Source organism: Notothenia rossii, assembly GCF_949606895.1.
Source record: "Notothenia rossii genome assembly, chromosome: 1".
NCBI lineage: Eukaryota > Metazoa > Chordata > Actinopteri > Perciformes > Nototheniidae > Notothenia > Notothenia rossii.
Window position 1 is genome coordinate 23,497,664 of NC_136912.1, and position 15,493 is coordinate 23,513,156.

Here is a 15,493-nt window from a genome sequence, read left to right on the forward strand (position 1 = left end):
CCCTGTGTTGTTGGGAGACTCCCTGGTAATTAGGGCAGCTTCAGGACCCACAATCCCTAAACCCCCATTTTGATCCCTAGATATACCAATTAAAACAATGCAAATGTAATATCAAACACAGCCAGAGTTAAATATTAATATCACAGCAGTGATATTACCACATCAGCAGAGCATATGTCATATTTAAACATCAATCAAAACCACATCAACCACAGTAACCAATGTGAAACTATAGTTTAACCTTAGCAGAGTTTCTATTCCCCTTAAACAATTTCAAATTAAAATGATCAACTAATGTCAGCGTTTTCCAAGGAAGGGTGTTCTTACCTCACTCTAAGACCAAGCAGATACCTTCAGAGACCACGAGAGAGACCAGGAATTGGGTCAAAATGTACAAAGTGCAAACCGGTTTTATTAAGGTTTTAACAAAAATAGAGAAGTTTACAAGAATAAAAAAAAATAACAAAGACACAAGGTCTAAGAACAAAAGCAACAGGTTCACAAGTCAAATGTCCTAAAGCAGTCTAAAAGAGCCCAAGCCCAGGGCCCAGAGCCCAGGAGCCAAGACCCAGAATCAAGCCTCAGAAAGTTCCCCTAAGCTCTCAAGCCTCAAAAAGCCTAAAAGGCTCCCCTTTCTCTTCACACATCATCTTTTACAGTCTCTTCCCTCCTCCCTCTCTGCATCAGGTGGTTTCCCCTTTTCTATCTTTGAGGGAGAAGGAGGTCACATATGTACAACTTTTACTTAATGAACAATTCAAAATGTTAAGTTAAAATAAAACAAATAAAGACTTATAGTAATAATGTGCAATCTGAAAAGAGGGAATATGAACATTTTTCATGAAAGCAGAACACATTGTCAATGTCATGTTTAGAATCAAGTTTTTTTCTTTAAACATTTAATTTCAAATATGCAAACTTTATACTTTAATTTATTAACAGATACTTCATTTATTAACAGAGACAATAAGGACAGCTTGTCTCTACGATTCGCTGGTCCAGGAAGTTGATTCGACCCTTTGCGTAGGCCGCCTGCATCCTGTGCTTCATACCCGCTGTAACTGCTCTCAAGGTGTCAAAAACCACAAGCGCCTTCTCAGAATTGTGGCTGGAACTTTTTTCGCTTTTATTGCCCCATCTAGAATGCGTAATGCGCATTAGGGATCGACCGATATGGCTTTTTCAAGGCCGATACGATACCGATTATTAGTAATCAAGGAGATCGATAACCGATATACATTTGCAGTAAAATCAGAAAATCTTGGTGTCAAAATGTAGAACAACACAACTTCTTTGAAATGCTTTGTTATGTTTAATGAACTTTTCAACATCTTAAAACTGGTTTCCTCTCTGTGACCCTGAGTAAAGTAAATGAAGTAAAAATAAAAACTACTAGAACTTTATCTGAACATCTTATATGTGAGTCTCCCTCATTTAGTAGTCCCAATTCAGCAGCACCAGATTGTGGTGCAGAAAGCAGTTTCTGCGAGGCTCCACCAGCAGCCGTCACAGTCCCAGTCGTCCCAGCGCGTCACAGTTTCTCCGCTGCGAGACGCTACCCCCCCCGGTCCCTTTGTAACTGGGAAACTGATAGAATTGGATCATAAGATCATGTTTTTTTTGCAACTTCAGCATAGGGGATTGGGATGTTTATTGAACTTCGACTTTCAACTGATTCACCTTCGGAACACATGTATGGCTCTGCCGCTCAGCGCTGCTGCATGCCTCTGTCTGTGTCTGCGAGTGCGTTCTTCACACCTCCCTTTAATCTGAGAAGGTCCCGCCTCTCTGGCTGGCTGCAGCCCGGAGAATCTTCAGTGCTGATTGACACTTCAGTAATAGCCTATTAGATAGCGCTGTGGGCGGGACATTGCTCGTGAACAGTGGTGACTGCAGCCAGAGAAACAGCCGCATCAGAGCCAAAGTTGTATCGGCAATTTGATTAAAAAAAGGCCGATACCGATAATCTGTAAAATGCGGAATATCGGCCTCGATAATCGGTCGACCCCTAATGTGCATAGGTCAAAAGTTCAGAATGTTCTATCTATTGTTTCACATGCCTGGTTTCATACGTCTGAAAAGACATGATGGAAACATACATCCTTTCTATTTACAGCCAATTTAGCATATTTGTATCAATGGTAAGCTTAATAGATTTAGGTGAGGTAAAGGTCAGGTCTGACACGGCCACTTACAGTAAACAGCAGAACTGTCAATTTGCGTGACTTGCAATATTGGTTTACTCAGCGCAGCAGCAAGGCGTGGGAATATAATTTTAACGTCTGTTTATTTGTTTATTTAACAAGTCATATTGTTACTGGGATATTCATTCACTTTATCGCATCTTTTCCTCATATCCTTCAGCCCTTGTGCAATGGCACATTTTAAAATTGAAGCGACTATGTTGTTCCTCTGTGATAATCTTTGACATGGGACCAAAGTCCATTTTTCTACCCTACTTTGCTCCATGTTATAATCTCATGTCGTCCACTTGTTCAAAGAATATTGAGTAGGGAATCCTTGGTTCTCTTCTCAAAGAAAAACGTTTCATTTGATAAGTCAAACACAAAGTTCAGTGCCTCACTTTTAAACCTGCAGAGTACCACATATTTGCCCGTGGGAGCTGGTTAGTTTTTGACAGTGTCCTATCAACATAACATTGACAGTCATTTGCTACAGCCATGGGAATGGGGAAATATGGTCATTAACGGGGGAATAATTTGTAATGTGTTTGCGTATGTGTGTGTCTCTCATAGTGTTATATACCATCAAAGTAGTGATGTGTCAATCGCAAACGACTTTTAAGTGAACGACGGGAGCCTGCTCGCACTCGCGAAAGAGCCGTTTTTTTTCTTTTTGTTAAGTAATACAAGACAGAATGATATGATGGTCTCCGCGCTACGGGTGCTTCGCGCATGCATGCAGTGACATGTAATATCCAAGGATTAGAGACTGTTGGATGCTGCTGTTTTGAACATTGCAATATATTTATTTGGGCCCGAGCACGATGTGCTAGGACCCAACGGCGTCCTAGCACGAAGTGCGAGGAAACCTATTGTTATTGGTGGAATTATTATTATTAGGGCCCGAGCACGATGTGCTAGGACCCAACGTCGTCCTAGCACGAAGTGCGAGGAAACCTATTGTTATTGGTGGAATTATTATTATTATTATTATTTTATCTTATATTTTTATCTTTCCTGTTTATGAGGCCTTTAGGATGCTGACAAAGTTGTATAATTTTGCACGGACGCCAGGACTGGTAAAAATTGTAACATTCTGGAGTCAATGGGTTAAAATATTCCAACGTGCTCAATAGCGCCACCTATCAAAATTCCCATTTCGGAATACATTTACAAAGTCGCACCGTAACTCCGAATGACCTGACATTTTGCACACATATCCGGGTGGACCTGCTCTACAAATAATCCTCTTGGAACCCTAAGCTCCGCCTACATTTTTTTTCTTCTAAATTAGCATAATGTTCAAAACAGTTAAATATTCACTTAAATTTCAATTTTCAGTTTTTCAACACCAAACTTCATATCCCGCATCGGTGGAGGGTCAGACACATTACCGTAGAAAATGAGCATGTTAGGACGATAAATATTACCGCCGTCAATCAAAACGTACTCGCAAAAAGGCGGGGCTTAGAAAGAAATGCTCATATGTTCAGCCTTTCTTGGGGAATAGGCACACCAAAGTATTTTCATTTTGGACTATAGGGGGCGCCAAAAACACCACCAATTTATAACTCAAGAGTGGATGGACTAATTATTTGAATTTTTTTTGACACATACTCTCAGGGTGACTACGAACTCAGATTTAAAGTGTCGCAAAAAATTCAGAATGTGGGCGTGGCCTATACATTTTTTTTAAATTGCAATAGCATAAAATGAGCTTCGGACGCAAAACTTGGGACACACGTCAGAGCCCACGACCTTTTCGAGAATGTAAAAAAAAAACGTAATTTTTCAAAAAAGCTGCTCACTAGCGCCCCCTATTGTGTGGTAGTCACATATAGTTTCTTAGAACTTCACGATTTTTGGCACAGACATTCCTCATGGAATTGCGGACATATTTCTAAAAAGATTCCATTAGCCCCGCCCCCCAAAAAGTCGGCCATTTTGAAATATGTGCGTTTTTCAGCCATTTTAAGCACATTCTTGCAAACTGCTCCTAGGCGAATGATCGGAAAAATTCCAGTCCAGGACAAGTTCAGCCCCTATCCAATATGATGCCAAATTGAGAAGAACATTTTTGATAGCTCAATCGTGGAGGTCGTAAGCTAACAGCGAATACACCATTTTTGACGATTTACATGTCGCAAATGACTCCAAACTACTCCAAATTACTCCAAATATGGTTGTTCCAATATTCACGAAACGCTATATCTACATTGCTATTATGATTGCAAACATATTTCAAATTGCTTTTCATTAGCCCCGCCCCCCAGAAAGCTGGCCATTTTGAAAAATGGGCGTTTTTCATGCATTTTAAGCACATTTGTGGTAATTCGTCATAGGGAAATGATCTGAATAATTACAATCTAGGGCAACTTAAGCGCATATCCAATGTGATGCTACGTTGCGAAGGAATAGTTGATCGCTTGAACATGGAGCTCGTAAGCTAATGGAGAATTTACAATTTTTTACCATTTATGTCACAGACTACCTTAAGCTACTGAGACTTGCCTGTCTGCCTGCACCATCAACTCTCACACACACACACGCACGCACGCACGTACGCACGCGCGCACACACACACACACACACACACACACACACACACACACACACACACACACACACACACACACACACACACACACACACACACACACACACTGTACAACAAACACAAACAGCTCCTAAAGCATAAATAAATATCAGGATACAGCCCTTGTATATTTTATGATGTGAAGCACTATATGGTTTCATGAAAAATATCTACTGTTTATTTGTAGATATCTCCTAAAGCCTACAAATAAAGTGTGAAATGTAGGCCTGTTACATATATTATTGAGCGATATATATTATACACACTGTTCTGCTTTCTGCACTGACCTCAGCAGCTGTTCTCACTGTAAACATCGCCTCACAATGAAAGCATAACCTAACATCCAGGGGAGATGTGATTAGTGAGTAAACAAACAAACTTATAATCACAACGGGAACAGTTTGCAGAGCTGTGCTTCGTTGACATCCAGCCATGCGTCACGCCTCTTTTAAACATCACTGTTGGCTGAAATCGTCTCCGGAGAATACTTCAGTGTACCCTCGGTTATAGCTCCTCCAGAGACACTCCTCTCTCCTCTAAATCAGTGTATCCTCGGTCACGGCTCCTCCAGACAGCCTCCTCGATAATCGATCCTCAACGAGCCTTCAGAGAAATTAGTTTTCCTTCCAGACGGCGCGCCGACATCCGTTTCTGGGTTGCTGCCGGAGGACCTGGGAGTCTGGGACGCGAAATTAAAGAAATGACAAACGGCTCATTTCCGAGGACTCGCGCGCGTCTGCTTAACGCTGGGACGACTGGCCGCCCTCCCCGACAGGCGCACGGACGCGAGGGCCCGCTCATCACTGCGTGCACAAGTGCGACCGCAGTTTTAATTTTTATTATGTTTTGTTTATGATTATCTTTAGGCTCAGCAAAGATTTGATGTCAGCTGTCGCTTTCTTTTTTTCTATAGTTAATACTGAAATAGAGCCCTGCTGTTTTGTTAGGGCTTTTTCTTTAAATACAATTTTAAAATGTCGATACAGTAGCTGTCCTTTTTTTAAATGTCTATGCTTAAGTTTTTATATTTTATAATGCGTGCCGACAAATTAGTTATTATGTTCCACTTCCCACGCATTAGTAATTTGTGGGAACACAATAATTATTACGCAATAACTAAATCCAGATAGTCTATAGAAACTGATGACTGAGTGACAACACTACAGATGTAGGGTCTCATTTCAGACAGTTTGAAACGTGAGGGCCGTGGCCGGCCCGGGGTCTGCCCTCGCTCAAAGGAAAACCTCCAGCGTGACTTGAGCCCGCCCACTTGAGAAATACATTTAATTATAATGAAGCCAGCTTCAATGGATCATGGACTCTGATCGGTACATTTATGTCTGGTAGGCTACTACTGTATAGCGGATCTTTGTTAAGATCCATATGTCACGGATAGGATCATACTATGTGCTAAATAAGAGACATGTAATCATTTAGGCTACAAAACATCACCATGTTTTTATTTAACAAAATAATGTTGGTTAGTCCACAACTACTGTACAAAAAACATCAGGAAGCCCGCCGGCTCCAAAAACGAACGGGAGGAAATGCTCTCGATTTTTAATTCTAATTTAATCATCATCTTCACCACGATCATTTATGTTTATGTTCGCCAAATTTACATGAAAGCACTGACAAATATGAATACTGTAGTCAACTTCATTAAAACGTTATTAACGTGCCTAAACTCAGTAATTAACTAAAAATATTTATATTTTAATGGAGCCTCGTCAGGCAGATCAGGGTCCCGACGCGTAGCGGAGGGATCTTGAGTTTCCTCATTACAGAGCTCAATAATTATTGTGTGGCAACGCATTACTAATTTGTGGGAAATTAATAACTAATTAGTGGCCACGCATTATTAATACGTGGCCACGTATTAATATCTTTCTCACCAATGTCACCAGGGGGGCTCCGTATGTATTGAATAATTTAAAGGATATATGTGTACACATCATTAGTCAAAACAGGGCTACATTTGACTGAATTATAAAAGGTATATGTGGTAAAATGAAGAGCCGTTTGGGAGCCGAAAGAGCCAGCTCTTCTTGGTGAGCCGAGCCAAATGATCCGGCTGATAACAAAACGACCGCTCTACCTCTTGAGCCATGGCGAACCTTATCTATAATGTTTGTGCTTGTCAAGAAAGGGAAAAATATTTGATTATAATCTAATCTGTGGTTATCATTTACATAGAGTCTCATGGATATGATCTACTGACTATGACGGAATATGAAAACACAACAAATAAGAAGAGGGCAAGTCGGGCTGATTGAGGAATGTTTTCAAATGTTATTCATTAACCTGTTGAACCTTAACTCTCATATTTGTGTGTTTTAGAGTTGGTGGATCATTTACCACAATCACGCATACATGTGGTTTCTGTGTAATTTGTATCCCATAGATGACTAAAGAAAACTAAATTAGAGATCAAAACTGTCTGGCTTGAAGTTGCAAAACCTTTATAAACAATAGAATGTGTTTATTTAGATCAATCTATCCTAGGATGTCCATGTAGGCATTACTTATGTAGACTGCAGGAACAAAGCCTTGATCCTAGTTTATATATACATGCCCCTCCCAAACCTGACCTTTCCCAAGCTATATGACTGCTGGGTTAATGTTTAAACATGTGCCGGTGTGCACAGGTCTTCACTTGTAGAAACTCACAATTTACAATGATGTCACGACTGACGCCAGGGATGATACAATTAGATTAAATGTTCTACAAAAATATTTATTTAGTTCATAGCATTGAACTCCAGTTTTGCTGTAGTTAATGTCTTTAGCTTTTTTTGTTTGATTTTAATTAACATTCTGTTTCTATTTAGCTCACATTTTTAAAATGACCATCAGCACTGCTGTTCAAGGTCCAAACTGTGTTATAATTGACCCACTGGGGATGGATAACTAAACTCTGAATTTTCTTTAAAAAAAGGTTCTCCTTTTACTGGGTAAAAACTTTACTTAAATAATTCTTATTAATGACAATATCACATTGTCAAATTAAACTTCTTTCTGGCATCCTGTCTCACAGTATGATATGCAAATGAGTGCAGTATTTTACTACTACAAAGAGGGATCATCTAAGTTGGAGGAATAAAAGGAGATAAGAATGTGGGTGAAAAATAGGAGATAATTATGACCCTACTGCTCACATTTGTACATATTTATTAAGTAAAGCGTCCTACTGGCTCTTGATCATGCCTTCATTAACACAGTCGATAAGGTGTGGGACTGCTTGTCTACTAAGTGCCTGCAATCATTTCAATTTAATCCCATGGAAAAGAGAATATGAAAAGCAGCATTCTGTGGCATGGAATGAGCAGGGTTTAACAACAGGTTTGTGAAGCCAGTGCCTTTTAGTAGCTGGGGCTGGGCAGAGTCACTGTTGTGATTTAGGAGGATCAGTTTGTGGTTGTCAGTAAGCTTGCCAGGGTTATATCTCTCACAGGCTACGCCCTCTACTGGACTCTATGGGTACTCCCCTCGATCCTTTCTATGCACGCATTCTTTCACTGAGGTTGCGTTCGAATAGTTTAAAAATCAGCTCCTAAGTTCTAACCCTATCTCCTATTCCTTGACCTCTGAGTGAAACGTCACGGGGTTAAGGGATAGTGGATAGGAGAATTCAAAAGGATTTAGGAGAAGAGACTGCGGTACTTTAGAAAATCCGACTGCACTTTCACTATCCGACGCGCCAGCGGACGTCATAAATGTGCGTCAGCTGCTGTGGGGAAACTATGGAAACTACAGTTTTCTATACAGCGGACTACAACATGGATGTATAATAAGAACGACGGACTCATCTAGAGACTGCACCGTGCTCTGATGCTCTTGCTTTATGCTTTATGAACAACAGAGAAACATATTCTTCATGACCAAAGTTGGAATTGAATTATATTTCTCTTTTTGATTATAATACTGATGAACGTTCAAAACCAAGCACTTTGGCTACTTACCACATACGTTTTAAAATGCTTAATAAGCACCGTAACTTTCATGATATAATTTCTCCGTCATAATCGTTTGTTTCCGTGAACGGCCGACTGTTGTGTGACGTCAAATGCTGCGGCTGCAAGGCATTGTGGGGCAGCATTTTCTCCTCTCCTTTCAGTTAGGGAGGTCCAGTGGTTCCTAAGCTAAAGGAGGTTATAAAGGAAGTTTGAAACCTCCTTTCCTATCATCTAGAGAATTCGAACGGCACTTATCATGGCTGCCACTGAGGGACTTCAGGGTCATTTCACTCGGTTAGGAAGGTTCCTAAACTAAATGGAGTATTCGACCGCAACCTGAGACTCATACCGGTAGCCGGCCCCCTGGGCGGGCCTACCTGAATGGGCACGCATCCACTGCATAAGAGACCTCACCCGCTCACTGCTATCCCTTTCTCTTTCAGCTAAGCAGCTATTGAGTAACTGAGCGAGAGATAAACAGGATAGAAAGAACAAGAAACTTTTTTTTTCTCCCTGGCTATGACCGAGGGAGAGGTGAGGGAGGCGCAGCGGCTGCTAAACAGAAAGCCGGTCTGAAACGGGGATGGAGCGGTATTCTCGCGGGACAGCAGAGCGGGGTTGCCTGTGAGAGATATAACGTAGGGTTACATATATATGTTATATAAGCACAGCGGAGCCCTCTACTTATGGAGCACTGCTGCCTATGCTACTCCGCTAAAAGAGAAAGCCAGGGGGCCGGCTACGGGTATGAGTCTCAGTGAAAGAATGCATGCATAGATAGGATCGAGGGGAGTACCCATAGAGTCCAGTAGAGGGCTCTGCTGTGCTTATATAACATGGGTTACCATCGTCTATGGTTACCATACGTAACCCTAGGCTATAGTTAAACGGTGTTGTGTGTTGGAATGTGAGGTGATATATTTAACTTTGCATGCAACATGCGTTAGTACTGTTTGATCATTTCTAATTTGTGTCTGAAAAACTACAAAGGCAACATCAGGCACCGACCTTTTACACTGAGGTAGCAGAAAATGGTACGCCACATCTGACTACATTGGTTTAAAATATGTTGCTAAAGGCAGGAGCCTCTTAAGCCCCAAGATTTAGTATTTGATATTCAATGGTAATTTGGCTTTCGGTCCTTCCAAACTGATGGAAAAGGGAAGAGGGCAAATGAAAGTGACAGGAACCAAGTCAAATGAATCAAGTCATTGATAATTGCATGAATGTAGGCTTTGATTGGCAGGACAGTGAATTGGTGCTTTGTTGAAAAGAGAAAGAGAGATGAAAGACTTTGGGTTAGGGAGGGAAGGAGACAGAGATGGACGGATGGGGTCGTAATGCTCCATGTAAATGTATTGTGTGCTGCATTTCGTGGAAATTGCTTCCGCACATGCAAACACAGACACTTTCAAACATACACAATGTTGTACACATTCTCTACCATCCATTTCATTTTGTTCTGAGGAAAATAGATCAACTCTTGTTTTCCCCTTTGTTCCCTTTCTGCATCATGTAACTGTTAGACTCCTCATTTAGCCTTCTGCAGTATCTCTAGGACCAATTATACATACTGTACATCCTCTGCCCTTGCTATGTCCCTCAAGTATCACCAGTGAAAGATCAACATTAAGTGAAATACACTAACTAGTTAGCCAAACAGTATTTCAATATTGTATTAAAAACACATTACCCTCAGACAGCTAGTAAAATGGCTAGCTAAGGAAATACTAAACTAATCTCAGAAAAAATAGATTTAAGGTCTGGCTCGAAGTGTCTCCTGAAAATAACACCAGTCTTAATGCCAATGGCCCCTTACACTCTTTCTCCCACACCATGCTCTGAACGCACCTATCTTCAAACTCTCCCATGGTTTTGATCTCAACTACACACCAGTAAAGTGTCATTACTGTGTCTTGCACAGTTTTGACACATCTTGAAGCAACAGTTCTGCGTGTAGATTTCTTCAGATAGACATATAAACACCTAGCTCTCCTCCGTAGTGGTTCACGCTTCAGTAGGTGTTTGCAGGAGCACATTTTGCAATGAAGCCAGCCACACAATAATGTGTGAATAGCGTCTAGGGGATTTCAGTTGGTGTTCACACATTGTGATGGTGAACTAAACCATCTTATCATTATTGTCTTTTTTGCTTTCTTAGATTCTCCGGAGTTCCACCCAGTAACCTTGGCAATAACACCAAGCTTGTTGATTGGATGCCTCAGAATGACCTATTAGGTAAGTAAACCTCAAGGACAAACACCACTTACTGTAATGTGTAGTCCACCCACCATGTGTATATTATCAACAGACAATTTGACTTACTGAATGTATGGTATTGCACAAGATAAACTGAAATGAATTGCTTCAAGGTGTTTCTTAACATACATCTGATGCTTGGTATTTTATACAACATGCTTTAACTCATGGTGTTGTGTACTGTTTTTTATGCTTGGGTTCCTCCCTTACCTACTTATGAACCATTGTGGATGGTATAATATGAATGTGTAAGCCACAATTGCTATCTTTGTGCAAGTCAGGGATGCACAACAATCAGATATTGACAGTAAGCATTATATTCTGAATTGGTGCTATAGAACTGTGGAGCACTGTGGTGAATTGGTGCAATAGAACTGTGGTTAGCCAAGCCTTCAAAATACACCAGTCTGTCTATATCTCAATTTAGGTGCTAAATTACCTTAAATCATGCAAGTAAACATAAAGGGCCTAGATTAAGACGGAAAATAAGTTGGGCCGTGTTTATGGTGACGTTTTTATTAAAGAATGAAGGGCATTTACTTTGAAATGTATTTATAAAAAAAACTATGAACAATATTTTATTAAACATACTGTTAGAAAATAAACACTCATACACACACATACAGTCTGTACTCCTCTAACTGTAAACCATCCTACCCCGACCTCCGTGTGCAGAGCAACAGTGAAGTACTGCAGAGTGTGCAGACATTTTTGGGCTTTACTCTTTAAACTGTAAATAACCTAGCAAAATGTGCACCAAAAAACTTAACTTAACACCGAACATGCAAATGAACATCCTTCATCCCTCCTGTCGTCCAGGACATGCCAACACAAAGGCCTTCCTGAGTCACGGTGGTCTGAACAGCATCTACGAGGCCATGTATCACGGGGTGCCGGTGGTAGGTGTGCCCCTGTTTGGAGACCACTATGACACCATGACTCGTGTGGCAGCCAAAGGTATGGGCATCATGCTACACTGGAAGTACATGACAGAGGAAGACCTTTATACAGCCCTGAACAGCGTCATCAAAGACAACAGGTTAGATTCCATAGTCTTGTATGCACTGTCACACACAAATGCTTTGTATATGAGTATTATGGTTCATTAGTGCCATCTGTTGACCAGATATAGAGCCCTTTAGCTTGCTGAATGATTTCAGATAAAGGTTGTTTCCACATTTCTTCCTACCTAGGTACCGCCAGCAAGCACAAACTCTTTCCAACATTCACAAAGACCAGCCAGGCCATCCAGTGACCAGGGCCGTCTACTGGATCAGCTACATCCTGCGTCACAACGGTGCCGACCACCTTCGCTCCGCTGTGTACGACGTATCCCCCTACCAGTACTTCCTGCTGGATGTGATTTTCACTGTCGGAGCGGCCCTGGCTCTGTTTGTCTTTGTACTGCGACGGTTGGTACGAATGCTGAGGGGGAAGACCGATGACAAGAGAAGAGGAGATGGCGTCTCCAACGATGACGGTAACATGGCCAACGGACATTGTCATAGCGAGAGCCTGGCCAATGGGAAGCACAAACGCAACGGCTCCTTGAAAAACGAGAAGAAGATTAACTAATGTTTCAAATGGCCAAGAAGGACGAGGAGGAAGTTGCCCCAAGGACTCAGCTCTAGGTTTTGTTAAGTGATTTTATAAAAGCTTTGAAGGAAAGAGTTTCTTAGTTCTGTGTCGAATGGCAACTGCTACTCAAAGCGTGAAAGAGGCTGTAGGAGGATACACAATGAATCGTGTGTGGCATCGGGTGCTCAAAATCTGTGTTTGTGTGTTTGTATGTGTATGTGTGCACTGAGGCAAATTTAACAAAAACTCTTAACAAAAGCAGCTACAGCAAAACAACACCAAATAGGAAAGTGATTAAGAATGAAACACAGGAAAGACACATTAGCAGGAAATTGTCTCTCCTACATGATCTCTGTTGTCTTCCTGCCTTCCTTACCAGTGAAAGGATGATGAAGAGGAGAAATCCTGAGCGCCAACAACTCATCCTTAGAAAACAAATAGATAACTTTTGAAATAGTTAGATTTAATGTCTTTAACTGCAAACTCTGCTTCTTCAAATGTCTGGTGAACTGTAAATAGAGAAAACATCTATTTATTACTGTAAAAAAGCTTTTTAATGAAGGACCTTTTTAACCTCTTATTCTTGTTTTTAATGTATTACATGTATCAATGGTGTTAGAGCATTATGTTAATTGTACACTCCCTCTTTACAACATTGTGTGCGTCCTAAAAGTGGAACATACAAAACAAAGACTGAGAGCTGCAATCATTATACGTTTGCACAGGTCTTTGCTTTGTACAGTTGCATTATCCACAGAATTCACGGTCGTCTTATTTTCAGATTTATCAGTATTGAAAACATTCAAATAGTTTCCCTTTTCACATGTTAGGGCCATCCCGTGACTTTACTGTTTGTTCTTGTAAATAATCTCTCAACTGTATTTGGCTTAACAATGTGAAAAGGAATATCATGTTACCATTAAAACATATAGTACAATAAAGGCTACTACCAATGATACTGTGGATAGGCAGAGACTGCTCTAGATGTGCTTAAGTCATGGGATCAGGGATGAGTCAGAGCATTATTGATTTATGACTACTCGCTCCGTGAGTCCACTATCTTTATTCTGCATCCCTCATCCATTATAAGTGATTAGTGAGAATTCATCACTTGTTGGCCATTTTCAGTGCTACACTTGATTTTGTACATCATTCCTATATGATTGGATTGAATGTTAATTTCTAACAAAGCTTGTTTCAAATTACACAGTTCAGGTAGAAATCCATTCAAGACTTCTGCAAATTAAATTCTATTAGATTTATTAATTGAGTTTTAAAAAAATAAAAATAAATAACTAGGTAGGCCTTATGTAATTATATTAAAATTGAATGTGCATGATTCACATTCTGTTTGTGGCCTTTTGTAATGCAATATTTCTTTATGCAGCATGATGGAATATATTTGTACCGGTAGTTGTGCTTGTTACTATAAAATTATTGGCATTGGCTTTTCAGCCATTCTGTGAAGTCATCAAATTAGGTGTACATCCATGCACTTGATTCTTTATTTCATTCAATAAGACCAAAGTTGCACCCTGTAGCTTTTTTTTATCTTATGTGTCAATCCACTCCAAGTTTGCTCTGGTTTCTAGGCTGTCTGTTAATTCTTAATGCAGATGGAGGAAGGGTGTAAGGAGGGACTTAGTTCCTTACTACTTCTACAATGAGTAATACCATGTCAAAGTGACACTGATCCTTGCAAAGAAATGATCTTTACTTGAACCCCTGTCGATGAGATCAAAGTACAGGGCGAGCAGAATAGTATTTTTAGAGTTAGTCTGGATTTGGTATTGTGCTAATGGAAATTTCGGGAGGGAATGTCTTCCCAGACTTGCAGATGGATGGTTTATCACACCACCAGGTCTAAATAAATGCATTTATTTTCCTCCATTGTTCAAGCTTCACAGCACAGACATCTATATTTGGATTTGGAAAATTGGCATTCAGATATTGTTTAACAACTTACTCAAGCATGGACAATACAGCAGTGTTTTTACAGGAAACAAAAGAAAATGCTAACACTTAAATGTCAAAAATGGTTGAGGGCTGATAATTCAAACCACATGTGTATTCACATATCCTGTATGATAATAAATAAAAGTTAGTTATGTTCCTTTCTCTGTGAGCGACGACTGCACTTGCACAGCCCAACCCTGCCCTGCTGAAAACAAGCCATTATACTTGAATCATTGTCATTATAATCATCTTCTATAAAAGTCCAACTGATGGGTTAGCAAGGTGGGCCTGCAAGTGCTACACAAGCTATGAACAGGGTCTGGAGAGAGAAAAACACAAATTGTGAATATAAATAATTTTTCATTATTTTCAGTATAAGTGTTAAAGCTCTGGTTAAATGTCCACCCATGCCCATTCTTTACTCGTCTGTTCGCTGCAGTCCGACATGTCTCTGTTGTTGTGGCGTTTTTATTTCATCAGCTTGAATTTCTCTTTGTTCTGTCTTCAATAGTGCACTGCCTGTTCCATTTGTCCACTTCTTTGTCCTACTTTTTCACTTCCTGGTGTCGTTGTATTCTTGTGTCATTCCTCCTCTCACGCCTTAAATATCAAAAGTCTCTGCTTATTTTTTAAAAACCTTTTCACTTTGATTTTCAAATGACAAAGTCCTCAATTTCCCTGTCATGTGTGTCCATGTTGTAAATAGAACAGTGTAAACAAAATACTAATACTGAATAAAAATTACATATTTTGTTTGCAGAGATGATTGATACTTCTTTTCCTCAAAAAAGTGGCCATGGCATTTCAGTTGTCCTTAGTTTTGAGAAAATAAAGTTAAAGAACACTGATGAAATAGTAAATGAAAAGCAAGGAAAAAGTTGTACTGTAGTTTCTGATGTATGGTCGATCAATATTTTGCTTCTCCTATTTGCTGTTGCATGTTATCAGTACGCAATATTGAACAG

The 15,493-nt window shown here is 40.2% G+C and overlaps 1 protein-coding gene across 1 annotated transcript in view; it reads left to right on the forward strand.

Annotated features, from left to right (window-relative positions):
- The window catches only part of ugt8 (UDP glycosyltransferase 8), a 34,653-nt gene extending 19,364 nt beyond the window's left edge, over nucleotides 1-15,289 (forward strand). The window contains exons 4-6 of the mRNA XM_079668134.1: nucleotides 10,897-10,973; nucleotides 11,814-12,033; nucleotides 12,188-15,289. Coding sequence (XP_079524260.1) covers nucleotides 10,897-10,973; nucleotides 11,814-12,033; nucleotides 12,188-12,569 — 679 coding nt within the window. The 3' untranslated portion in view covers nucleotides 12,570-15,289. The remainder of the gene's footprint in view (nucleotides 1-10,896; nucleotides 10,974-11,813; nucleotides 12,034-12,187) is intronic.
- Nucleotides 15,290-15,493: the final 204 nt, after the last annotated feature.